A 27,172-nucleotide genomic window follows, 5' to 3' on the forward strand; every position below is an offset into this window, starting at 1 on the left:
TTTCCCCCTAAACAGTCTCAAAATGAATACATGATACACACACTCATATTAGAAGAATGTAAACAATGTTACTTTGGAGTGCATTAAAAAAAACATTTCAAAATAATTAAATACAATTTAAATATTCCAAAAAATCACATTTATAAACATGAGATTTGTTACATTGATTTAAGACCAGATGAGAAAATCTTAAAAACTGAATAACAAATCTCAACTAATTACTGAGTATGTAATATGTACAAGGAAATATACTAAGTGCTAAAGTATGTCAATTATATACTCATAAACACATGTCTCCAAAGTACTTAAGACACTTAAGATGCCTGTCTTTGGTGCAGTATTTTCAATCATATTCACAAAAATTTTTCTTCATAGAAAGATGCAAATATAAATCTTGTAACTCTGAATTCATAGATTTTACTCTTCTAGTAGTCAACAGAAGGAAATTTGACAAATATCAGGTGAACACATGAATTCACAATAATGAAAAATCAGTATTAGAATCACAAGAAATATTCCCAAAGAAATAATTCTAAATAATGCCTATTTTATCATACCACACTATTCAAAATTTGAGATTTTACATGGTACAATCTTTTGGAAGAGCAGGCTGTTCAACAATAATTTGTATACCTGGCATTCAGTCAGAATAACAGAGTCCCCATTCTCTATTGGAAGAAACAATAATAGCAGCAGCAGCAACTAACCAAAATTGTTTGAAGTAAAAATAATCACCCAAGGACAGCAGAATATCTTTTTCCAGTATGATGCATTTAGTTATATATTGGTGCATTTAAAACGAGTCAATCTGGGTGCTGGTTTCACTGATGTGCTGGTTATGAAAAGTCATCAAGCTTACTTTTGATATACTCATTTCCCTCCAAGTATATAATATTTTAGTAAAACTTTTAAAAAAAAGTGAATCACTAATAAGATGGAGAATATATTATACATTCAACATCATTATAGTATGTCGAAATTTTCTGATTATATTTGTCTCTAAGTACATGCCTAGTTGATTTTATTTTCTTTGTAATCACTGTGCCTAGAAGCACTCAACAAATGTTTGCTGAACTGAACTGAGTCTAGATTTTAAAAAGTCAGAAGCCAAGGGAGAGACATTAAGTAAGAATTCAATTTAAGTGATTTTAGCTTTTTATCCCATGCTCCTGAATAAAGTAAAATCACCTAGACATTATATCTTAAAATAACAAGAATAAATTTTAACCATATCATTTATAATATTCTAATATACAAATATGGTTCTTGGGGGTGGGGTTTAAGAACATGACAGGAAGAGAAGAAAAAAGTAAAAGAAATGAGACAGCAAATAAAGGAAATGAGCACACATTTATGTAAAAGTCTTTTGTCTACATTTTACTATATGGTTGGCTGAATCTAAACCAAGGCCTTTCTTCTGTTGCAAAACATGGACTAATTCTGAAATCACCCAAATACAATTCTATGTACATATAAAGAGAACTACCCAAACCCAAACTGATCCAACGAACTACTAAAATTACATATAATAAATGAATCGAGTATGGCTTCTACAACACGGGTCAACGCAAGGTGCTAGCATAAATAATATGAAAAAAGCCTTTTCTATTACAAATTATAATCCTTAAGAATTTCTCTACTTTTGAATAAGCTTAAAACTTGATCCCTTTAAAATAGCAATAATGAGTGTTTTCTGTGTGCCTAGTAAACAATCTTTGTCCTGATCCTCTCCCACCCCAAATCACTCCATTTTTGCAATAAACCCTGGTCACTGAAAACGGCATATGTACTAGACTAGGCCAATGAGAGTTCTTCCTTGGGACTTTTTTATTTAAACTGAAGCTACCTTATAAGCCATGGGGCCACATAAGGGTAAGCCTAGAATCACTGACAACCATGTCCCCTGACTTATGAAGAAGAGCCTCTACAGGAGAACCATGTCCCCTGACTTATGAAGAAGAGCCTCTACAGGAGAGAATGAAGCTAGCATGCAAGACAAGAGATGGAATACAGCAACCTTTTTATCATAACCTATTTCTAGTAGTCTACAAAGGCCTTTTCTACCCCTAGCCCTTCTGATTATGAGAGTCTTTGAAATCCTTCATCTCATCATTCTACACAGCCCCCTCACACCTTTTATACCTCAATCAGTTGAGCTGAATTTCTATTGGTTACAACCAAAAATTTTTATCTAATTTTGTCTTCCCAGAGTTATTCAAAATATGAGTTGCCAAAGTCACTTTAGTGTAACTTTACGTAATTTGGAGTTACTAGCGCACACACACACACACACACAAACAGCGTTATATAGCTATGACACAACAGAGCATAAGCTCCTTGCAAGAAAACTAGGAAGGTCCTTGCTAATCATATTATTAGCTTATGCCGATTTCTAGGACTCCCTATCTAACACTAAGAAGTAAAAAGCACATTATATTGTAGTCTGCATTGTTTTGAAATAAAGTTGTAGAAGTCATCGCATAGGAAACTCAGAAATCAATAACCCAATCCCACCACATCCCCCATTCTAAAGATGAAAAGATAGAGGTGAAATGGTTTTTTTCAAAGGCTACACAGCAGCATACGTGACATGTATTAAGAAACAGGAATATTAACTTGGCAGTAATAAAGAATAGACTGACAGTTCTATATTTTGTTAAGATACCTGGTTTGGGGGAAAAATAACCCAGCTGGGAAAGGAAAGGTATCAGCATAAAAACCAAGAGAGTCACAAGTTGTGCTAACTGGAAAAGAAACCTGCTTTCTTTTGAAAAGTCAAAGTATTGTAAGACTTGAGGCAGTCTGGAAAAGAAATAACTTTGTCTCTATGTGAATATGGACAGTTAGCATTTACCAACATGTATGTCTACTTTCTCGTTTAAAAAAAAGAAAAAAAAAAAAAAACTTTTAAAAAAAGGGGTTATAGAAGGGATATATATATCCACAGTGTAATCTGAGCCCAATATACAGAGAAAGGAGGGGAAAAGCTAGAATTCTATGTACTACTACCCAGGGGCCTAGCACCCTCCAGCTTCCAGCAGAGTGAAAGAAGCAGAAGGTTCTTCTTTTTTCCCACAGAGCACATTGGTATGTTGATTCCATAAAGTTTTTTGGTTGAGATAGGAAGGGATTAAAAAAAGAAAGTAAGAAAGAAAAGAAGTAACTGAATTCAAATGGAAGGGGGAAAGAGTCATATGTGCAAAGTAAAACAAGCTAAAACAAGACATGCTGTTTACAAACAACCCTTACTTGCCTTATTTTAGCAAATGAGATAGCTGTAAACCTTCTGGTATCGGGAGAATACTTAGGTTTGCTGCTTAAATAAGTAGGGAATAAAGGAATATCATAAGAAACAAAATCCATAGCCAGTGTCATTGTGAAAATGAATAGACTATATTCAGTTAACTTTGAAAAATCCTATTTACATGAAACAGTGAAAATATTGAAAACTCTTAAGAAACATACAGACTACACATGCAGACTCTGGGAGTTTATAATCTACCTGTCTTACTGTTATTACAAGTGCAAACATCACATGTTTTAAAAACAAAATAAATAATTCTGCTGTTACATGCTTTTGCCTTTGTAAAAAAAAAAAAAAAAAAAAAAAATCAGCCATTCCTATGAAACTGGGATTTGAAATTCAGAATTCCCAAATACTAAGATTTTAAATAAGCATTTAAATTTCTAAGTATATTCAGTGAGTCTGGTTTTTTTTTTAAGAGTCTTTTTTGTAGAAGAGAATTAAACAATATTCATCCATTTGTTCCACGTACATTCTGAGAATACACTATGTATGTGCCAGGAAGTAAACTGAGAATGCAACAGTATAAACAAGAATGAGACGGTCCCTGCATTCATAAAGCTTGCAATCTAATAAAAGAGACCGGTTTAAAAAAAAAAAAGTTAAAAAATTATAAGTACATATTATATATATATAAATTATAAATATATATTATTTATATAATGCATATACAGATTGTATATAAATTTATAAATACATATTGCTACATAAGTATTTAGTTATTTGCAGAGTGTGTGTGTATCTTTTTTTTCCAGCTCAGCAGCCAAAGTGGGACTAGTAACTGTTAAACCATCCTCTCTCCACTCTGTATAAAAATAGCAAACAATATGCTTAAAGAATAAATAAGATACAATGATAAATTGCAGCAGACCCTTTGAAGGATGTCTGCTCAGAGCACAACTCATTCCCCCTTTGCTCAGAAGTGCTGAACTCTACCCACATGGGATAAACACATGAACTAAGCTGAACCAATAAGATCGTCTTTCCCTAGGAGTCTGAAATACAGACTCTGAGATACGCTGAGCAATCTGAGATATAGTTATATGCAGCTTTGAGGATGAATATGTGCACAAAGGAGCAAAGAGCTGGTGTGCAGATGCAGAAAACGTGAGAAGTGGCCATGTAGCACAGAAAGAAACAGAGAAAAGCTTCCTAGATTTTGACAGTTTTCCAGTCTCTCACTGTGTTCTTTTTAAAGGCTAAGTTACACTTCTCAGTCTTGGGGTCTGAAAAATATCCCTAATATCATTATAATGTATTTCCTTTTCTGGTTTGTCTTGAATGGGTTTCTGCTACTTGAAATCAAAAGAGACTAGAATAAAACAAATATTTTAATCTCAATAAAAGAAAAAATTCTACTCCTATACAAATCTACTCATAGTAATTAAAACTTTGACCTGGGAATAGAATATTCATTTTCGTTACAGTCACAGACAATACTGGAATTCACAGTGCTAATGACTAAACATTACAAAGCAGCAAGACATTCAATGATTAAAAACCTGAATTAATACCAGTTTTTCATTCATTTTTCCTTAGATGCTTTTTTGTTGAAAATTAAACTGTTTCAAAAATGAATGAATAACACAAAAAGAAAGGCAAGTATAAATAAATTTAGATAAAAATTAAGTGTTTAAGGAGTAATAAAAGGATCATGAAAATCTTATCTCTACAGATTCACAAACATATTCTAAAATGGTGAGCATGCCAAGACAGTTTTTATATGTTTCACTGAGTCAAGGTGTACATTCTTCCAGTTGGCAGCAGTTATGTAAGATGCATGAAGGTAATTAAATTTATCAAGAAAGACATGCAAAATCTTTAAAGTGGGATACTACTGCATATTGGAAAAATGTCTTAATTTTTTATGTATTTATCTGCTGATAAAAAAAGATACATGAACGTAGTTGAAATGTTTTATCAGAGAACTGCATAAGAAACAAACTAAAGCATGGGCATTGATCTCTTTTAATATCAAAGTCTATAATGAGAACATACCTTCTAGCCAAATGAACAATTCTTTCATGTCGCACCAAGGTTCAATCAAGTACTATCCTTCTTCAATTAAAACTGCCAGGATTATTTTTATAATGTCAGTGGGACATGGGTAAGGTAGAAGATCCCCAGGATCATTTATGTAACTTATGGGAATTCAGGGACTAAAAGAACAAACACACTGGTGTAACTAAAAGACAGTGTTAATTAGTGCAAAAAAACTTGATTTAGAAGTATTAAGACCTAGATTCTTCACTGGTTCTACCACATTAAGTGTGGAACTCTGAACAATTCACAACCTCTCAGGGTCTTAAGTTACCTTGATTAAGAGTAAGCTAGAATTTTAGATGACCTCATGGGTCTAATTCTCTCTGAAATTCCATTATCCTAATATAGAAATACCTTTCCACCAAGAATAATGCCATTACAGTACAATTTGAAGTGTCTGATTAGGCTAAATTTGAAGACCTAATATAATGTGAGTTTCTTTAAAGAAGAATGGTCCAGCCATACAAATTTGTTCTTCTTTTGTACAAAGTGAATAAAAACATAACAGTCTCCTTCAAAGAGCACATGTTCGGAATGAGGTATTAATTTGGTTGTTTTGGGAATTATGGAATTAGAGCCACTGGAAACAGGTGGAAAGGGAAATAGTATTGTAACAGTTTATGTTTTACTATTTTAACATGAATTGATAAATTGACTAAGGAAGCTAAAATAAAACAGACCTTTACATACTTAAGTACCTGAAACTACACACTCACAAACAAGAGTAAAAAAGAAACCAAAATAGTCATACTGAAATTCTCTATAAATTGTGGAGATATTAATAAATGTGCATTATGTGAAAAGTTACACAGGAAATGCTGGTAAAAGTCAAAGTCATCTATGAGAAAATTAATGAAAATGAAATAGACTCAATATGCTAAATAGTAAATAATCAAGAAGCCGGTAAAAATGGAGAGTACAAATGGAAACATACACTATTTCATTTTTTAGATTTTGGTTTGCTAAAACTCAGCAACTATATTGCCTGTGGGACCGCATCTTATTTATTTAGAGGAGATAAAAAATATTAGAAATGCACGGGAAATTAAAAGGGTAAAAATGTAATACAGACCAACTGCAACTGGGAAGATCAGATTTATCAAAAATCAGTGACACTGAATGACACCATAATTAATCACCCAAGAGAATCTGTACATGAAGGAAAAAATTTTAAATAACTAACATTTATTTCCGTTATTTTATCTTTATAATGTTCTATGTCCCCATCAAGTTTATAAATTCCTTGAAAGTAAGAAACTTAATGACGTAGATCATATTCCCCTATAGCTTGCACTGCTGAAGGTAAATGAATCCCTTAAGCATTCTCTTAGAAATAGGATGGGGGGAAGGAATCAAACTCTAAAGTCAAACACTACGCCATTCAGCTCTGTAACCTTTGCTGCCTCTCTTCTGCTTTACAAATTTCTTCATACCCAAGTCCCTATCTCCAATAAGACCATAAACAATCACAATGAAGACAGCTACACAAATTTAGAATCAAGTATGTTCAACAGTACCTTCTCTCCTCAAAAAAGTTTTCTGGGAAAAACATTCTATTTATTGACTTCTAACACTTGATTTATTTCCTTATCTAACATTTCTTTAAAAATAAAAAATGTTTTCTGATCCTAATCATTTATATTTAATTTCTTAGTGAAATTTTAAGTTTCAATTTGTTAAATCTACCTTAATTTAAAAAACTGTTTATTATACTTTGTGATGAGTTGATACTGTTAAGAATTTTAAATACCAGCAATGTATTGGGAGCAGGGAGTAGGGAATAAGGTATCTGAAATAATTCATTCAAAGGTGCCAACCCAGTAACCTTTACAACTCTATCAAAATCAACACATCCCCTTTACATAAGAAATATTCCATTTGACCCCTTTAACTATCTGAAGTAATACAGGTAATATAACCAAACTATATACATAACTTAAAAAAAAAATACCTTAATATAAAGGAAAAAAATTAGGTAATTTATACTAAAAATAATATGTATTGCAGTATGTTCAATAAGTTTGTACCTATACATAAAATCATAGAGAATGCAACAATTATAAATGACCAGACTGGTTATACAGTATTGGTAATTTAATTACTACGAGCATCACTGCCATAGGTGACATGATTTTTCAAAATGGTGAACTAGTGGTAAAGTTAAGAACAAAAAAACACAATTTCCTGTCAATGTACACCGTAGTTACATCAGAGAAAATTCAATGCATATTAAAATGTACAGAAAATACTGTGTTCTACCTATGTTTTAGATTTGCGTAATTGTAAAGCACATCTTTCACTCATACAAATATTCAGTGCAACAATCAAAAGATTTGCAGAACATGGAACTATTTGGCATTGTATGAGATTTTCCCACATACTACATACTATTACCTTCCCCGACGCCCACTCACTAAGTGCCCATCAATCATGTCGTCAACAAAAAAACACCCTCACAAACTCCCAGAAACTATTACTACCCCTAGTATCCCACCGTCACAACCCCCATCCCCCACACCCCATCCTTTCCATTGAGATCCACAGCTCTAACCAAGAATACTAGCATGGGCCAAGTAACAACCGAATGATTCAAGTTTATTTGTGCTAAAATGAAAGAGCTATGTTATCAAGAAAACCAAATAATGAACAAGTATAATATTAAAGTACTTGCAAAAGTCACTGCTGAATTTAAATGCTTATTGTTATCCTTAGAATAGTTAATATTGTTTAGATGAATTAAAACAAACGTGCCTACAATAAGTTATGAAAGAGAAATTTTAAAGTTTAACTTTGCTTTGAAGTCCAAAGTATTTCTTAATATTATATTTGCTGCGTAACTTGCTGAAAACTGAAGCAGAAAAATAAGGCAGGCGAACACTGACACTTGTGGTCATTCTGAGATTGCTAATTTGAAATCAGGCTAATTCTTGCTTTGAAAGTGCAAAGAAAAGTAAAGTTGGTTCGTAAATCATCTGTATGACTTCAGAGGAAAATTCTAAACTCTCAATAAACATTTAATAATTTTTCTTCAAAAAGGGAAAACTAGTTATTAAATATTAAATAATCAAAAACATGCCATTTGTCCAAATCTTTTACATAAAGAAAAAGACTGCATCTAATTTTAAGTCAAAATGACAGCAATATAAACTCCACGCAAATATTGCTATAACTGTGGGCTGACCTCAATAAAACCAAAATTCGACTAAATATGTGTGTCAAAGGACAGTTTTAAGAATAGTAACATGAAAGTTACACTTGATCCAAAACATTAAGATTTTTCTCCCAGCAGCGGAAGAGACAGCTAGTTCTTCAGGTGAGCACCAGCTAAAATAAATGGCTTCCATTTAGGGGACAACTACACATGCTAAAGCACAAACAGTAATGCAGACCAATGTAAGGAAAAGCAGGTTCCTGTCTCCCTTTTCATATTACTTAAAGACATTTGCTCATTTTCAATGAATGGAAATCACTAGTCCTGGTTGGCTTTTTCTTCCCCAACCCTTTTCCCTCTCCGTCATTCTCTCTGCCAAGAACATATAGTTGAATTTATAAAGATAATAAAATACATTATATAACTCTATGAAATGTCTTACCTTCACTATTAGTGAGCTACTTGAGCAGCAGATCTATACCTGTTTCCTCGTGTAATAATCATTCAAAAATTATTGTCTACATGATAATAGGACGTGTTTTTAGCAGAAACTAAAAATTAGGAAGTGTTACAAATTCTATCTTTAAATTCTGACTCCTTGAGGGCTATTCTAGACATGCCCAGGAAAATCCTAAAACCACCCTTGATAGTTATGGCCATAAGGTGCAACATAATGACTATTTTTCCATCAGAAGTGTGTTATAAGATTAAAAGGTAGACTTATGCAAGTATCCAAGTTGTTAGAAACAAGCATTATACCTTAGAAACGCTCACCCAGTTGTGGAGGAGAAAAGAATTTATTTACGATATTGCAAGAACAGATGCACAGCCAGAAACATGGCAGGCATGCCAAAAAAAAAAAATGGCGATAGTTATATTCTACACCTAATACACATGTCCCTCCCCTGTTTCCCCATTGGCTGGGTACTCCAGACATTACAGCCTATCTAAGAGAGCCAACTAGTCCGCCTTTAAGATTTTGAATTGTACAGCCTATCAGAGAGTTAACTAGTTCAAATGTTTTGTCACGAGTCCCCACTTTTAACCATACCCCCATATTCTTTTACATTCTAGTAACCCTGGTTATCCTTCCCATATAAGGAACTGGCACTGATTCTAGACTTATGTCAGAGCGCTCTCTCTCTCTTTCCTTCCCCTCACCATGGGGCTAGTTTAAACCAGCTCTTCTACCCAATCTCCATCTTCCCTATTCCATGTGACCTTTATGTGAAAGCTAAACTTAACCCTTTCTTCCAGATTCACTCCTCTTTCTTTTTTAAACCTTTTTAGTTTTCACATTTTAGTTTCTCAAATTTGCTAAAAGCTTTTTCACATTCCTCATTATAGGGATCTTTCTCCTTAAGGGGAGTATAGATTATTCTACTGACATTTATAACTATCAAACTTAACAAAATAGCTGTCAGTTTGCTGGGTCTGACAAAGGAGACCTGTCACATTTACTGAGTTAGTTTAACCATAGAATTCAAAGGTTAAAAGAAACTAGACTGAAGGAAGAACATCTACACACTTACCTGCCATAAGATTTTTTCAGTTTCTCTTGGTTGGAAACGTAGATTGCTAGAAAAAGTCAGTGAAGGAACTTTTATCTCATGTTTGCTTTTGTTTTTCTGTATCTCATGTAAAGTTCTTAACCAACTTAACTTAAGAAACAGGTTTCAGGTGTTCCTAAAGATTTGAAGTAATTTCTCTATTAGGTACACAGGCACCCTTTGTTAGTAGTTTTAAAGAGTCTCTTTTGCTGTATAAACATTTGCCCCATAGCAAGCAGAGTTGAGACAAAAGCCCACCAGGAATTCAGGACCTCAGCCCAATATTGGAGGTAACCACTAATGAGCAGATTATCCAGAGTTTTCTTAACAGTCAAGATACATAATAAATCCAGTGGGGCACTGAAAGAGAGTTCAATCAAAATAACAAGCAAAAAAGAATTGTTTTTTCCTTCCCTGGAGAAAAGAGTAAGGAATGTGTCTAAATCATTTTTGTATTCCAGCATTTAATAAACTATGCCTATATACAAATGTTGGCATATGGTAGTTTTCAATATGTATTAGCTGAACAAGTGAGTGAAGTAATAATATAAACATCCATTTATAATTCTATTAATGGTTCCTGGATATGCTGTGTCACTGCTATAAAAAATTTCCCACAATTTTTCCAGCATTATGATCATAATGGTTAACAACAGAGCCTATGGACTCAGAAAATCTTGCTGCAATTCCCAGCTTGGCTTTTTTCTCATCACTAAGTAGCTGGCATTTGGGCTAATTATTTAACTACTCTAAGCACTGGTTCCTCATCTTCAAAATGAGTATTCCAATAATAAACTATTATTAAGAAAAAAAGTCATTTATATAATAGTTGAGGCAGGTTTAGCACATAGTCTAACTTTGCGTAAACAATAAATAAATGGTAACTGATGCTAGCTGCACAACCAAATCCTACATAAGCAATCACCAACAAATACTGATCTAAAAAATCCACTTCTACTTTTCAAGAATAAGTTTTGGAGAATACCTACGTTATTACACAGCTACCCAAATCTACCTTATTTAAAAAAAAAAAAGAGTGGTGGGCATTTTAGTATAGTAATATAAGGACTAAAGCCAAGAAACCTGAGTTTTATTCCTATCCTTCAGGCTTGGAAAAACCCAAGCTCTAAGCATCATGTTTCCCATTTATAAAATTCTTAATGTTCCTTTTAGCATTTCTAGGAAAGTCACATACACTCCTAAAATACAGAGTCACAAAACTCCTAAAATTACAAGGCATCTTTCATCAGCTAAATGTGAAAATATGAGGACAAAAAAGAGAACAAATATTAGAGAAAACATAACAGAAATTACTGGGAGATGCAGGCGAGCTGAAGAGCATGTGTGACTACAAACATATAGCTTAAAGTTCCAAAACTTTAGATTTCTAAGTGTTAATTACTAATTAAAAGAGATAATTAAGGCTATTTTTTTTTTAAAGTGACACTGCCAAAGTGCTCTACAGAAAAAAAATGAGCAAGGTACCAAGGTGCCCAGGAGACTAATCATACAAAGAAATCTTTCAGAGTAAGCTTCTAGTACTTACTGCAGAGTCTGTACAATAGCAAGTTAGTAAATCATCCTGAAATATTAAGACAGGTAACTACAATTAGTAAAACCTCATTACTCACCAAGAAGATCCTGTACAAGCATGCTGTATCTACAAAATCACTTTGTTGAATTCTATCATAAATGTAATATGATTAAATGGAGAAATAAATGAAAAATAAATGCTGGCATGAAGAAGTGATTAAAAATAAAGTTTCCCTGCCTTCAAGAACACCAGAAACCACATAAAAACAAAAAAGAAGTGAGCTGTATCACACCACATGTCACCAGAACAATCCAAGACTGCTGATTTATATTAATTCCAAAGAACAGAGGGAAAAAGTCTAAGTTACAGAACAAAAGTGGTTTATGAGTCTTACTAGATATTAATAAAACAGGAGCAATTTGAGAAAAAAGCTTCAAGGTGAAGAATGCACTGAAGGGTTAGTCAAATTACACCAAGTTACGTATAGAAGCATATATTATTTATGCCCTATGAAAGCACGTAAGAAACATGAAAACCAGTATCTAACACTAAAAACATTTAGAAAGCCTATACTTAAGCTTAAAGTGAAAAAAAGGAAATAAGCTGGAAAAAATACCATAACCATTCATTTCACAATCACCCCATTTTCCTATTATTCACTCATCACTACACTTGCACTGAATATACATAATTTTGATAGTATAGAAGCAAAATCTCTAAGCTTCTCCCTACCTTAGGTTTTTAGTCAAAATGAATTCAAACAATCACGTGGGATTCAGCCAAGCAGTGACGTTAAATTCTGCTCTGTCAGAAGAGAGCATCTGTCAAGCCCACATTTAAACTGCTGCCTGCCTGTGCAGCAGCTGAGGAACCGTGGATTTCATATTATAGAAAAGAATCCCAGTAAAACTGCTCAAAATCCTTCCTGCAGCTGCCAGGCAACAACGAAAGAAGAGAGGCAAATCCTATTCTTTTCCATTACAACGAAGCACTACATTCTAGCTCTGGCTGCTTTACATTGCAGCTCACTGTTACTACTAGAAATATGGATACTGAGAAGAGAACACAGCACTGCATTGTCCAGCCAGGAAAACAGCAGATGTAGAAAGCTTCAATGCATCAACTATCGGGAAGAGTCAACAGTGCTTCAAATAGAATGGACAACTATCACTCTTTTGTTTAAAGAAAGAGAGAAAAGGAAAGGAAAAATCTCAGAAGGACTACGACCCATATGAACAAGGAAGGTAACTTGAAGACAAGCAGACAGATGGACACTTTGAATACTGTGAAAAGCAATCGCAGGAGGCAGACTGTTGGGGGATGTGCGCATGTTCGATAGCATCTTTTTTGGCCGAAGTGATGGCGTGCCAAAAGTATTTTCAGTGGGCATAATCCTCTCACCATAAATGGCCTGACCAAGGAAGGTATGTCAAAACCTTGTATGTGATGTTTATTTAAATGTCTGTTACTTGTTTATAGCCCTGGAGGAACTAAAATCTGATAAACAAGTTCATACAGTTCACTGCCACTGAAGCTAAGAAAGGTTTTCTAAATGTATGATTTTTAAATCTGTCATTGTTCAGAAGGCAAGCTGCCACGGTTTTATTACAGACATAGAAGAGGGGAAATGCAAATAGTAAAAAGATATACTTAAAGGACTTTCAGAGAAATTAAACTAAAAAAAAAAAAAAAAAAATTGTAGCCGTCTAAAGAAAATATAGTAATCCTTTATCAAACTGGGTCAAATTGAATACTTATCAAGTAAAATTAAAATTTTCTTAAAAATGGCTATCTAAAGAAACAATATAGTGAAATTACATTAAATAGTATCAAAGATGATCTTAATAGTAAAAGCTTTTTTCAAAGTCCTTTTAAAATAAAACCTTAATATATAAAACAGCTTTATTTAGTAACAGAATCTTCCCTTCAGTAGTCATCTCCTCAAATAAAGACAATGAACAAAGCCTAAGAGAATATCAGCAAATTTAAAGTATTACCAAACTATAAGAAAATACCAAAAGAAAATCATTAGCATAGGATCACATAAGGTAGTGTGAGTTTATGGTAAAAATAACACCAGGTAGATCTGCATATTATTATACTGTCCACGATACAACTTTAAACAAAGAGATATTAATAGTTTCTAAAAATTTACCCATTTGAGGTAGTGAGCTTGTATTTTAGGTAACATACTGATTCTAAGCAGTAAAATCTAAGGTTGTTCCTGGTGATAATTTTAAAATTGAAATTCAAAAACATAATATGAAAATACTTTGATACAAAAATATTCATGAACAGAAATACAAGGTCAAAAATTAAAGATAAATGTACTAGTGTGCTTCCAGGCTATATTAATATGTAGTACCGAACTACTGCCACTGCATGTGTGCAGGGCAGAGATAAATCTAATGAACTGTTTTAGGAACAATCACAGTTACAACAGCAACTCTGGGCTCAAGAACTCAAAAGATATTGCTAAAATTTTTTACAAAGCTATCAAAGATCCCGAATTTTCCTCAACTGCACACCACAACTCAACAGCCTATTATTTAATTTTAAAATGGCAAACATCTTTTAGATATATGTATGCATTCCATTCTAAAATTAAAGAGCTAAAATCACAAGTTTATCACAGGCCCTATTACTGTTATATCTCATTATCAATTCTCACTCATAACCATGAATTTTTATTCTAATAAAGACTGATATCAGAGAGCATTCAACAAAAAAAAATGGTTATAAAAACCTCAAGTCCCTTTTAGTGCCTTTATCTCTCATATTAGTCACCAATTAAGCATTTTTGCAAGCTAGACATCTCAAAGCTAAAATGTAGATATGTTTTTATTAAAGCACCACTTAAATTTAAGACTGTTCTCATAGACTAAAGATACCAACACTATCAAAAGCTAAATGATAACAGTATGTGTGTGTACAAAGCAACAGCATTTTTACGGTAACACTGCCCCTGTGAACTTAGAAGCATAAGATCTAAATATGCATTAATAACTTAAAAATATTATCATCAAACAGTTGTTAATAGATAAAGCTAATGCTATCCTGAAAATGTAAAAGTAGAAAACTACATTGAATCCCCAAACATTTTAACTTTCTTGTCTTGTTCCCATGTTTCAAGAATTTAAATACCAACAGGCACTAACTGAAGAATAATTTTATCATTTAATAAAAGGGAGGAATGATTACTTCAATTGTACTTTCTTTTTAACAGAAAAAATGATAAATATCTAAGAAATTTTTAATAAGGATTTTTTAAAGGCTAGACACATGCACTTAATTTGTCAGTGAGAGATTAATAGGTATATATGGATTTCAAGCAGTGGCAACTTAATATTTACAAACTTAAAAATACCATGAAATTTAAATAAGACACATATTGATATCTCTATCACATATTGTTCCAAAATCATTAGAACCAAAAACTATTATTGCTAGATTACAATATAAAGTAATATTCTGTCTTCTGTAACACTGAAATACTTTGGAGACATCACTTCAAGTACATTGTTTTCATAAAAACACTGCAACTTATGACTACCAGGTTTACCTTCATTCATTTCTGCATTCTTTATTCAAACATTCATTCAACGTCTGACTTTATATTTACTGCCTCTTAAACCATCAAATTTACACTTTTAAAAGACCTAAGATTGGACTTCAACCAGATCCCAAGCATTATTATATCAACAAAGTTGTAAATTTAATTTAGCATTGGAATGTTTAAAACAGATTACCAAATAAATTTAAAAAGAAACTTTCGTTTTTTAATTTAACATACATGATCCTTAATTCCTAACAGCCACTTTGGGGGGGGGGAGTTATAAATACTACTTAACAAATACACCATTTGAAAATAAAAACTCAGAAATAGTTTCTTGGTTTAAACAGAATGGCCAACGATTTACTAGTACAAAGAGGAGAAAAGTGAATTTCTAAATCAGAACACTCAGCACTATCATTTTCAGCTTAGCTATAGTAGAACTATGCTTTACTGGTACAACGAATAGCTTTGGTCTTCATTATAGTAAAGTGCAATTAAATTCCATGTAAATAAAAACTGATAAATAGCAAACTCCATTATTTGTTTTTAACATCCTAAACTTAAAGAATCACATTGTTCATTTCTCTGAAAATGATCAATTTTTTACATCTGAGAAATATCATAACTTGTGAAAGTATTACCTAATTTCAGGAACTAGAAATTATCAAACACTGGTGCCTATACTTTAGAAATTCATTCAAATTCCCAACTACTTGCTCCTCCTAGTGGCTGTTACTAGAATAGTAGTACTTTCATTCATATATACCTAATACTTTCAAATCAATATTTTTGAAGTACTTAACATTACGTATGCGGATTTTACTTTTTAATTGCTCAATTATATGAGGATTTCCATGTATATACTACTGTTTTCTAAAAACAATCAAATTTCATGTCAGTGTTAAGCAAATTTGTTAATAACCATGAGTTTCTCACTATCAGATCAAATAAATACCTATGTACGTATACAATTTCAAATAAAGAAATGTCCCTAGGTTAATTTTTTTAAAATTTGCTGTTTAGTTTTCTTTTGCTTAGAGAAATAATTTTCACAATAAAAAGGTGAAGGAATAAAAAATATAGTTACTAGTCTCCCTTCCAAAGGAGTTTTTCCTTTTAATGGAATTCAAGCTACAGCTCCTCACCCACTTACTACCATCACTCCTTAAGTCCAGAAAATTAAAAACTGAAAACCATGATCAAGTTTGTGCTACACACTGAAAACCTTGTTCAAAGATAACATAATTCTTTGTGTGTGGCATATGTTCTTAATGTGTGGCATATGAAAACCTCACTGATATTTATTTCATTGTCTTTTTAAAATCTAGGGCACTGACAAAAGTTGTAATAATTCACCAAATTCTCCTTGCAAACTGAGAACACAGCATAATTCAAGAATCTTGAAAAAATATATTTTTTGAAATTTAGAAATTTAAAACATTGGATGTGATCATAGCTACTACCTATATTTCATTGGAAATGTGGAAAAACTTCAAAGTAGTTCTTTGTTCAATTCTAACATAAAGACTAAACTAGACATATGATAGTGCTCTGTTAGGGCCATAGACAATTAAAAATCACTACTTGCTGTATTTTATAAAATCAATCTTAAGTCTAAGTTAGGACAATGATCCCCTGAATACCTCATATTTGAAGTGGAAAGCTAAAATTAGAAAAGAGTACTTAAAAATGTTCACCATTTATTACTGCCTAAAAATTCTGCATTGAAGTTACTGGACCCTGAAAATTAATTTTGACAGGTGCATCTTCTCATTGACTTTCTCCACACAGTAGGGGCCAATGGAAACATGCCAAGCAGTGTACTGTGACTAACAGAATTCTGCCACAATCAACCCTGCACCGTCTGTCCCACAAGTGATACATTACCCATTTTACAAAAACGGCTGCTGACTGTGTACCATACCAACAATGGCATGTCAAATCAATTTTAATCAATGCCAATAAATTTTCCATCTGCTCTTAAGGCATTTTCACATAGTCTATCTTGCAGGAATCTAGTAACATTTTCTTTTCTACATGCATACAACTTTTAAATCTTTAACTTGGGTAAAAAAGTACAAATGGCCAGAGCTACTGAACAATGAAATAAGAGGAAGAAAATTAATTCATCACCTTCTTTAAAGTGTTCATTTTGCTACAAAATTATGCTTTTAAAGAAAATAATCCTGCATATTATTAGTCTTGCTAATAAGGGGAAACAAATTATAACTTTCTAAAGTCCCTTGCAGGCAGTTCTGTAAAATTTAACATTTTGTAAACTTTCATGCTTCATCTCTGTAGAATGACTGCGAGGGATACAAAGTGACCAAATTGGAAAATGATTACCAAAGAACAGTATTGATTCAGGAGAAGAAAACATCATTTTAAGACACCATTTTCTCATATCCCATTACTGGATATTTACAACATGCTTCAGTGGAGAAGACGACACTGCTGCTTTGCAAAGATGTCCTGGAATGCCAAGAGGTCTCTGTTCCGCACCCATCTTATCGGTGTACTCTCTCTAGCGTTTCTTTTTGCTATGTTTTTGTTTTTCAATCATCATGACTGGCTGCCAGGCAAACCTGGATTCAAAGAAAACCCTGTGACATACACTTTCCGAGGATTTCGTTCTACAAAAAGTGAGACAAACCATAGTTCCCTTCGGAACATATGGAAAGAAACAGTCCCTCAAACTCTGAGGCCTCAAACAGCAACTAACTCCAATAACACAGACCTGTCACCACAAGGAGTTACAGGGCTGGAGAATACACTCAGTGCCAATGGAAGTATTTACAATGACAAAGGTACTGGACATCTAAATTCTTACTTTAAATATATTATCAATGAGCCTGAAAAATGTCAGGAGAAACATCCTTTTCTAATATTACTAATAGCTGCAGAACCTGGACAAATAGAAGCTAGAAGAGCTATTCGGCAAACTTGGGGCAATGAAAGTCTAGCACCTGGTATCCAAATCACACGCATTTTTTTGTTGGGCGTAAGTATTAAGTTAAATGGCTACCTTCAGCGTGCAATACTGGAAGAAAGCAGACAATATCATGATATCATTCAACAGGAATATTTAGACACATACTATAATTTGACCATTAAAACACTAATGGGAATGAACTGGGTTGCAACATATTGTCCAAATATTCCATACGTTATGAAAACTGACAGTGACATGTTTGTCAACACAGAATATTTAATACATAAGTTACTGAAGCCAGATCTGCCTCCTAGACATAACTATTTTACTGGTTACCTAATGAGAGGATATGCACCCAATCGAAACAAAGAGAGCAAGTGGTACATGCCTCCAGACCTCTACCCAAGTGAGCGCTACCCTGTCTTCTGTTCTGGAACTGGTTATGTTTTTTCTGGAGATTTGGCAGAAAAGATATTTAAAGTTTCTTTAAGTATCCGTCGTTTGCACTTGGAAGATGTGTATGTGGGGATCTGTCTTGCCAAGTTGAGAATTGATCCTGCACCCCCTCCCAATGAGTTTGTGTTCAATCACTGGCGAGTTTCTTATTCAAGCTGTAAATACAGCCACCTAATTACCTCTCATCAGTTCCAGCCTAGTGAACTGATAAAATACTGGAACCATTTGCAACAAAATAAGCACAACGCCTGTACCAATTCAGCAAAAGAAAAGGCAGGCAGGTATCGCCACCGTAAACTACACTAGAAAAGACATTTTTTTAAAAATGTGCAGTCTGTAAATATTGCTAAAAGCATGTATAGTTAAAACTGATACATCCATAGGACAAGTTTTAGTTAAAATCCATTATGTAAAGGAATTCAAGAAATATTTTTTTAATTTCTGAAGGGGGCAATTCTTAAAATAACATTATATATCAAAAAGGTATCCCAAAAGAATCTATAAAAAACTGTATAAGGGGGTTCCATGTATTAACATGCAATAACAAGCATGCATACATCAATGGTTCAATTCTTATTTTAGAGGCCAATAAAATATACTTGCATACATTTTCCACATACATTCCAACTATTTAAGAAGTGGAGACAGTTAAAGGATTTAGTTTTAGTTTTAGATTTAGTTTTTCATTTTAATACACAATTTAAATGTAAATAAAACATCACTATCAATTTTAAGGAAACTTTGTGAAAGGACAAAACTTCTGAACTGACTATTGCAGAGTTCTCAAAATTATATTCCATGCAATAAGATTTAGTTATTTCACAAACATATCTATAAAGTTCAGATGTTTCATCAACACAGTTTTCATCTAAATATTTGCTTTTTTAAAAGTAATTGAGATTCCTTTAATACTCTCATATATTGGGGAAAATTATTTTGAAAAGACGTGATAAAATGTGAAAACCAACGTGTCTCAGGCTCAAGCTTTTATAAAAAAGTTATTAAATGTTTCAAAACAAACAAATTTTGAGTCTTCATTGGTGTTGAGGGCCAAACTAGGATTTCAATGAGTTATTCAATTAGATTAGTTATTGTACTCTTAAAGAGTACAGCCATTTAACTTCAAGTATATCTAACTGTAAAAACATATCATGTTCCTCCAATTGAAGCAAGAGTGATCACTTAGAGGCACAAAGAGGATGTATTGATGAAAAAAGATACAGGATAAAGAGGGCAACAGTAGTTTCATTCAATACATTTTTAAGATGCATGTCTGCCAAACTGCAACATATGGGAAGTTAATTTCCTGACAGTAGATGTACACATACCAATACTTACTTTATGGCACCTATTTCTTTGTCTGAGTGCCAAGTTTACAAACCTGCAATTTTTAATTTGGTAGATGAGAAATATTCTGCATCATCAATTAAAAACTTTTTTAGAAGCTGGGAGAAAGCTACAAATGTTTGATGAACACCTGAATCTAATTCTAGGATGAACAATGTATATGATGCACTTTTATCCAGTTTTTAATAAAAAAAATAAGGTAAGCAAAAAAATTTTCACTGAGTGTTATGATACAAATATCTTCACAGTGATTTTGTTCGACTCCATCACAGATTTTGAAATCAAGAAATTTAACCCACTAACATTAAAATAATTTCTTTAAAGTTAAGTATATAAATTCATACAGGCAGGATATTACTTAACACTAATAATCATCTTGACCCCTGGTTCTGTTTTTAAAGACATAAATCACTAGAGCAGAACTGTAACATTCGTTAAAGATGGGAATCACAGAAACCTTTTTTAATAAAGTACTTAATGTTCAATATGTTGAATTCTACTTACACTCAATTTATCTCCCAATTTCCAAGTCAGTAACCTAAGCATTCTATTCTACCCAGAGTAATTATGACAGCTGACCTAGGTAACACTCTCTAGTTCTTTGAGTCTGTTTTTCACTTAATTTATTCTATAAGAATTACAGAATGACCAAAATTATTAAATAAAAATCACATGTAAGAGAATAACATGAAATCAGATAAATAAGTTTGATAAAAGACAAAAGGAATCCTTTCCTCAATGTAGAATAATAATTCCATCTTTTACTTCAGAAGTAAGAAAGGGGAGAGGATTTGTACACATAGGGAGAGACAGAACTCAAGTTCCACTTTTCCAAATTATGATTATAGTACAGGATCTTTAAAAGATAGTATTTTCCTTCTGGAAAAATTCATGTTTAAAAAATGACTGAGGCAGAAACAATTCTTAACAGACACCTCAATTCCTTCTATTCAGGTATCAATTTAAAATCATTCCTATATTCCTGATAATACAATCTTGAAAAAGAATGATAGTCTGATGACACTATAAATCTCAAAATATACTGGGTCAAATAATAAAGTTTCTCAGTACTTTTATAAATTCTTATTTTAAAATAAATATTACTATTAATTTTTTTTGACCTTTCACTCTCAGCAATATACTAGCTGATTTCTTGAAGAAAATAAGCTGATATTTAAACATCTCACCAAGTGTTAACTGCGCCTTTTTCATGCCCAATACTTTGTAATTATTATATATATGAATTTATCATATATTATAATTTTAAATAGCAGCAAAGCATTTGGTCAAGAAAAGAATCACAGGAACAACAACTATGTAATCTCAATGTTCAAACAAACCGTTAATAGATATTTTAGAAGATGAAAAATGGCACTTTCAGTACTTATACTATTTTGATCAAGACTTAAGGTGACAAAATTCAAATTCAACCAAATAATTTAGATTTCTCCTCATCCCTTCATATATGTATAATCACATATGATCTCAACTGGAATCTTATTAACAGCTATTTCCAACAAATTCTACAAAAATAATACCAATAACCGCAGCATGAACTATTTATTGATTGAGCAAGCACTGCATGCCTGACACTGTGTTAAAGTATTTTATGTGAATTATTTCATAAACAAAACTAAGCAACAGGAAAGAAATACTCGTGTAAGAGGTTAAATACCTAAGCTTGTACAACTAGTAAAGCAGCAGGGTTCCAGTTCAAAAATAGTGCTCATAACCATTAGCCTATTTTGATACATATCTCACATATGACACCTGCTAAAACGTCTAAAAACACTAAGCAAAACTGGCCTTTCCCTCTGTTCTCCTATTATATGCCTGACTTTCAATCTCTGTTAGTGCCTGGATGCTTCAGAGATATTTCCACACACTGGCAACCTGATGCTGGATGCATATAAAGAGAAAGGAAATCTGGTCCCTCCATTATTAACTCTTATCCTTCTCTGTTATGGATGTCTGGTGAAAACCAGGTGTATTACTGTTTATCTCTTGCTCCTTTGGCACTGAGGCACATCTGTAAAGGGCATGCAAGTGGCACTTAGAAATTATAAAAGGCGTTTCTTTTGAAGTACAATTAATAACTTCTAACAGACAAAATGGCACCATATTTACTCACCGTACTGTTTAGTCACCACTGATTTGTGGTGAGGTAGTAAACCCCATTTATACAGCTGGTTCAGGTAATTTTTCAGTTTTTACTGCTTAACTAGAAAATTTGATTATTACATTAACATAGATTAAACAGATTTAAGAAGAAAAATTTTAAAAAAATTACCTTACTATACATACATTTCCAGGATACCTCACAGAATATCAATGTATCATTAGCTGTATTCTGATAAGGTCTATCAAATACTATAAGGCGACAATTTCAGTTTCAGGAAGAAACTTGTCAGTATTACACCCCCCTAACAGCCTCCCACCCTTCCCCAAATATGATGCAACGATAAAATCTTAATGCTCTCAAGATACAATATGCCAGAGGAGGAAGAAAAAACATTTTAGTACCTACACTGATTTTTTTCCTCTCCCTTTGCCAGAGCAAATAATGACTCAGCTAAAACATAACTGGAGCTCAAGCATTCAATTGCCTCAGTCTATTTATTAATCTAAAATTTTCAACTCCAAACTGAATCCTATAGACTCTACATTTGAATCTCACTTTAAACAGTATCCTTAACATTAAAACAAAATATGAAAATGGGGCAATAAAAACTAAATACTAAATGACAAAAAGCAATAACAATAGGTAAATCTTAAATTCACAATTACATAAACGAATTTTCAATTAAATCCTTAAAAGATACTAATTTGCACAACAAAAATCAAAGGCAAAAAATGTATAAACAGATTACATAGCAGCAATAAAAATACCAACAAAATCAAAAGACGAATGATAAACTTGGAAAAGAAATTTGCAACCTATTAAGGTTCATATTCCCAATATAATTTTTAATGAGAAAAAAAGAGAAGACCAACATTCTAATAGAAAAATGAACAAAAGAAATTAGTAGATTGCAGAGAAAAAATGGTAAGACTTAAATATGGTCAACTTGACCACAAAAAGAAAGGGGAAAAAAACTGAAAACTTCACTGAAAAACTATTAAATTAGCAAAACATTAAGTTTGATATCACACCCTATTCATAGACTTGTGGGGAAATAAGCACACTATTAATATATGCTTGTGGAAATGTAAATGGTACAACTCTTAATGGAGGGAAATTTAGTAACATCCAGCAAAATTACATAGCAATTACCCTTTACCCAGCAATCCTGCATCTAGGAATTTCTCCCCAAAACACACTGATAACAGTATGAAATAAGACTAACTAAAAAGAGGCACACATACTTCTAATAGCAGAAGACAAAAAACAATCTAAATGTCCATCCATATGGGATGGGGACCATATTCAGGCTGTATATCCCTACTGGAATACAGTTTAAAGAAAAAAAAATTGCATTCATCTATCTTTTAGCAAATAGTAGTATCAGAATTATTTTGAAATTATTATTACCAGAGGAACAAACAAAAACTACATGAATATGGTTACAAAACATAACTTTTAGCCTCAGAGGAAAGAGATACAAGTATAAAACCAAAGAACTTAAGTAAAAACTATAAATTTGAATTTGCATCCAAAATAACAAATTCAACTTAAATATGAGATTACCTCTCATTAAAAAATAAAAAGAAATTTTCACCTGTCTATTGAAAATATCAAAGAGAGAGAAAGTGCAACAATAGCAAAGAACACTCTAAACATGCAGACTGTACTCTCTAAATATCACTGGCTAAAAAAAGAACCACAAAACTTTGTAGAAATGGTTAATTACAGGTCTAGAGCAGAAAATATACTAGGTAAGCATATCCAAAATCAAAGAAGCAGAAACTAATGCAGTCATGTCAAAACTTTGAGAGGCCCTAAAATGAGGTAATTCGAGCAACAAAATAGATTGTGATTAAAATGAATTTAAATAAAATATATAAAAATCTGAGTTCATAATGATGATAAAAAATCATGGTCCTCAGTGGAGGATGCAAAAGAACCAACTCTCAAACTGACAAAGGAAAAAAGAATATGGTCACCATTTTGTAGCTTGTAGTTCAGCCAGAAAGAGAAAGAAAAGAAAGGAAGGAAGGAAGGAAGGAAGGAAGGAAGGAAGGAAGGAAGAAAAGCAATTACAATAAAATGAGAAGGAATTTTGACCAGGAAGCAGAGAATCTTTAAGAGTCCTTCCAGACTGTTCATTTTATAATATAAATAATTTAGATTCAGAAAATTCTTTCTATTGATGTTCTTCATAAACCTGTGCTTAAATGTGCCTAAGCACTAGAATAGGTATGGAAAGCAAAGATATTGAATAACAATAAAACATATTATTTATTCTGAAGGATACCACCACATAACTATAAACGGGGTATATTCAAATAATCAGTACAGGTGAAATGATTATGCACACACACACATAAATTTTGGGGGAAGAGGGGATAAGAGGATGGATGAGAACTATGGGGAAAATTGAGCATCAGAAAAGGAAAAACAACAATCAAATCTGGATCAGAGTTATGCCTCAACTGGGGAAGAGTAGAAAAGTTCTTTCAAGAACTTTTTTCAACTTTACAAAATGCCTTGGCTTAGAGTGGCTGTAAAAATACAGAGCACAGACTTGTTAAAAATGAACTACTTATTAAGTTATTAAAAAGAAAAAAGCTGAAAACAGAGAATCAAACCCTACTATAAAAAACTGGAGTTTCAACGCTTAGGTATGTATACTGCTAAAAAAATGAATAATGGTAATCTTTTAAAAATTCTAGAAAATTCCAAGCTCTGGGAGATTTCCTTTGGGAAGCTACCCTGTCCCCAATTTGGGAAGTTTTATTAAGATTGCCAATCAAGGCACCATGTCTTATTCTAGTCAAGCTAAGATGATCAGAGACTCTCTCTTCTAGCAATCTGAATCTTTAGGGCAACACACACATACATACAAAGACACACACATGCATATAGAGAGAAAATGGTTGTATCTAAGTCATTCAAAATTCAGTACCCTGAAGAAATAATCCAGTAATTCCTGCTCCCTAGATCCCCACAGTTGCTATGGCTCCTGTCTCCACCACTTGGTTCTTTTTTTTTTTTTTTTTCTTCAATTAGTCAATTTTTGCTTGTAACAAAAGAATCCTAACAGAAAACTTACTATCAGCAAATTTTGCAGTAATGTAATTATTTCTAGCTCCTATGTTCCATAATGCTCTGTAAAGAGAACAGATCATCTGTGTACTCTGCCACCTGAACAAATCAGGAATGCAAAGGGATCCAAGAACTTCTTTTCTATTAAACAAGACAGGTTGAAAATTTTATATCTGTTCATAGTCCATTATCCATGATCAAGCCTCAAAGAAGCAACAAAGTAGTTTTTGTGCACACAACATAATGGAGCTGAGACTATTTAGACACAAATGCCTTATTACTGAGGTGTGATCCTAAGAGCACACCACCATGAGGGAGGGGCAACTTGTCCCCAAAGAGTGGCAATGAACATAACCACAAAAGCAGCTCAATACACTGTTAAAATGTTGTCTGAGACTAGAAATTATGGAAAACAGAGGACTGTCTCACAATCGTTTCACATGTGCTGTTTAAAACTGTATTCCTTTATTAGAGATATGTTTGTCTCCTAACAAAGAAAAAATGATAGTACAACTTTTTCCTCCTGCAAAATTTATGCAAGAGAGGGAAGAGAATGATTTAACTCTTGTACACTTAGAAAGCTAATAACTGTGCAAGAACAAATCAGCTTGATTTTTACAAAAATAAAATTAAGTTAATGTTAAATATAACCCAAAATGCAAAGTATTTTTATGTCTATATTTATAATTATATTGAACAGTATTTTTAAACCAAATTATCTTCTCTTTCAAATGCCCAAATTTAGTACTCTTTCCACAATTCTTATGTCAGTGAATGTCTATCCCCAGTTGACTACCCATATCAGAATATCAGGTGTCATTGTTGCTACTTTCTTCCACCCATATCCATCTATCACAAAGACCTGGCTTCCTAATGGAATTCAACCACTTTTCTTCATCTTACCACTATCCTTCCCTCTAATTCAGCATATCTCACTTGAACTACTGCAATAACTTTATAACCAGATTCCTCATATCCAGGCAACCTGTACCCATACTACATCCAGAATGGTACTTCCAAAACACAGAGCTAATCCTATCATCCCACTACTTCAATGGCTTCCCAGTGTTCTTAAGATAAATACCAAAATCCTTAAAGTCTTTGGCTAGTTACAAGACCAACAAATGATTCTTTTCCTTGCTAAGGCTAATTTCCCTACCCAATCATTTGATCCCATTACTGTATTATTCCTCTTATTTTTCCTCTTGTTCCCCTCTATACCTCAGGATTGATTAAAAAAGCAGTAAACAAAAAAGTTCTGGATTAGCAATACTGAATTGAAATTTGACTCACTAAAGCAGCCTCACACTTTAGCTTTAAAGCATTTTCAGTTTGAATTAAAAGTAACTTTTTTAAGGTACCAAATCAAGTTTTCTCTAGAGCAATAAGGCTCATCCACTGATGTGGATATGGGCCTACCCATATTGGAAATAAAGCAGAGAGAGAGAAAGTATAAACAATCTGCTAATAATTAACATAATCATCTTAGACTACATAAAAATGCATTTACAAACAATCTTTCAGAACCTAAACTAATCATGAATAAGAGAAGCAATGATTAAAGTGCTGATGATCAAAATTAACAAAAGTCACATATGTTTCAAGGTCCTTCATATCACACTGCATTTCTAAGGAGGGAGAGCAGCATGCTCAAGAAGCAAGGTGTTACTTTCTGCAATACAGATTCAATACAAATGGAATTGCAGTTTCAATCTACTGTTGACATCATTGCCCAAAGAGACCAGTTTTATCACAATAAATTCTTCAACTCAACATTAGGCAGATAGGAATTTCTGAGTCTACTCCTCCATAGAGTTGACGAAACATCCAAAAATTCCACTCACTAGACAAATGTTTACAGAGTCTAGGCATTGCAATATGAGCTGTAGATGCAATGACGAACACAATTAGTCTTAAGTTTTGGGGTCAATACTCTTTTAACAGAAATGGCCATTTAGCAACTCATACAAATAAATGGACAACTGTCATCCTGCAAGCATATAAGAAACCTGACCCAGTCTGTGTTGCCCAGGGTCAGAACAGCCTTTGCTGAGGAAATAATGTTTTAATTAATACCTAAGGGATAAATAGTT

The 27,172-nt window shown here is 32.9% G+C and overlaps 2 protein-coding genes across 2 annotated transcripts in view; one reads left to right on the forward strand and one right to left on the reverse strand.

The window, feature by feature from the left end:
- The window catches only part of CDC73 (cell division cycle 73), a 157,054-nt gene that overhangs the window by 46,581 nt on the left and 83,301 nt on the right, over positions 1–27,172 (reverse strand). The gene's annotated exons all lie outside the window — the stretch shown is intronic.
- On the forward strand, positions 12,429–20,649 carry B3GALT2 (beta-1,3-galactosyltransferase 2). The gene is made up of 2 exons (XM_037825125.1): positions 12,429–13,006; positions 17,440–20,649. Exon 2 carries the CDS (start codon positions 17,567–17,569, stop codon positions 18,830–18,832), a length of 1,266 nt encoding a protein of 421 aa, XP_037681053.1. The 5' UTR covers positions 12,429–13,006; positions 17,440–17,566; the 3' UTR covers positions 18,833–20,649.

This window comes from Choloepus didactylus, chromosome 2, assembly GCF_015220235.1.
Source record: "Choloepus didactylus isolate mChoDid1 chromosome 2, mChoDid1.pri, whole genome shotgun sequence".
Taxonomy (NCBI): domain Eukaryota; kingdom Metazoa; phylum Chordata; class Mammalia; order Pilosa; family Megalonychidae; genus Choloepus; species Choloepus didactylus.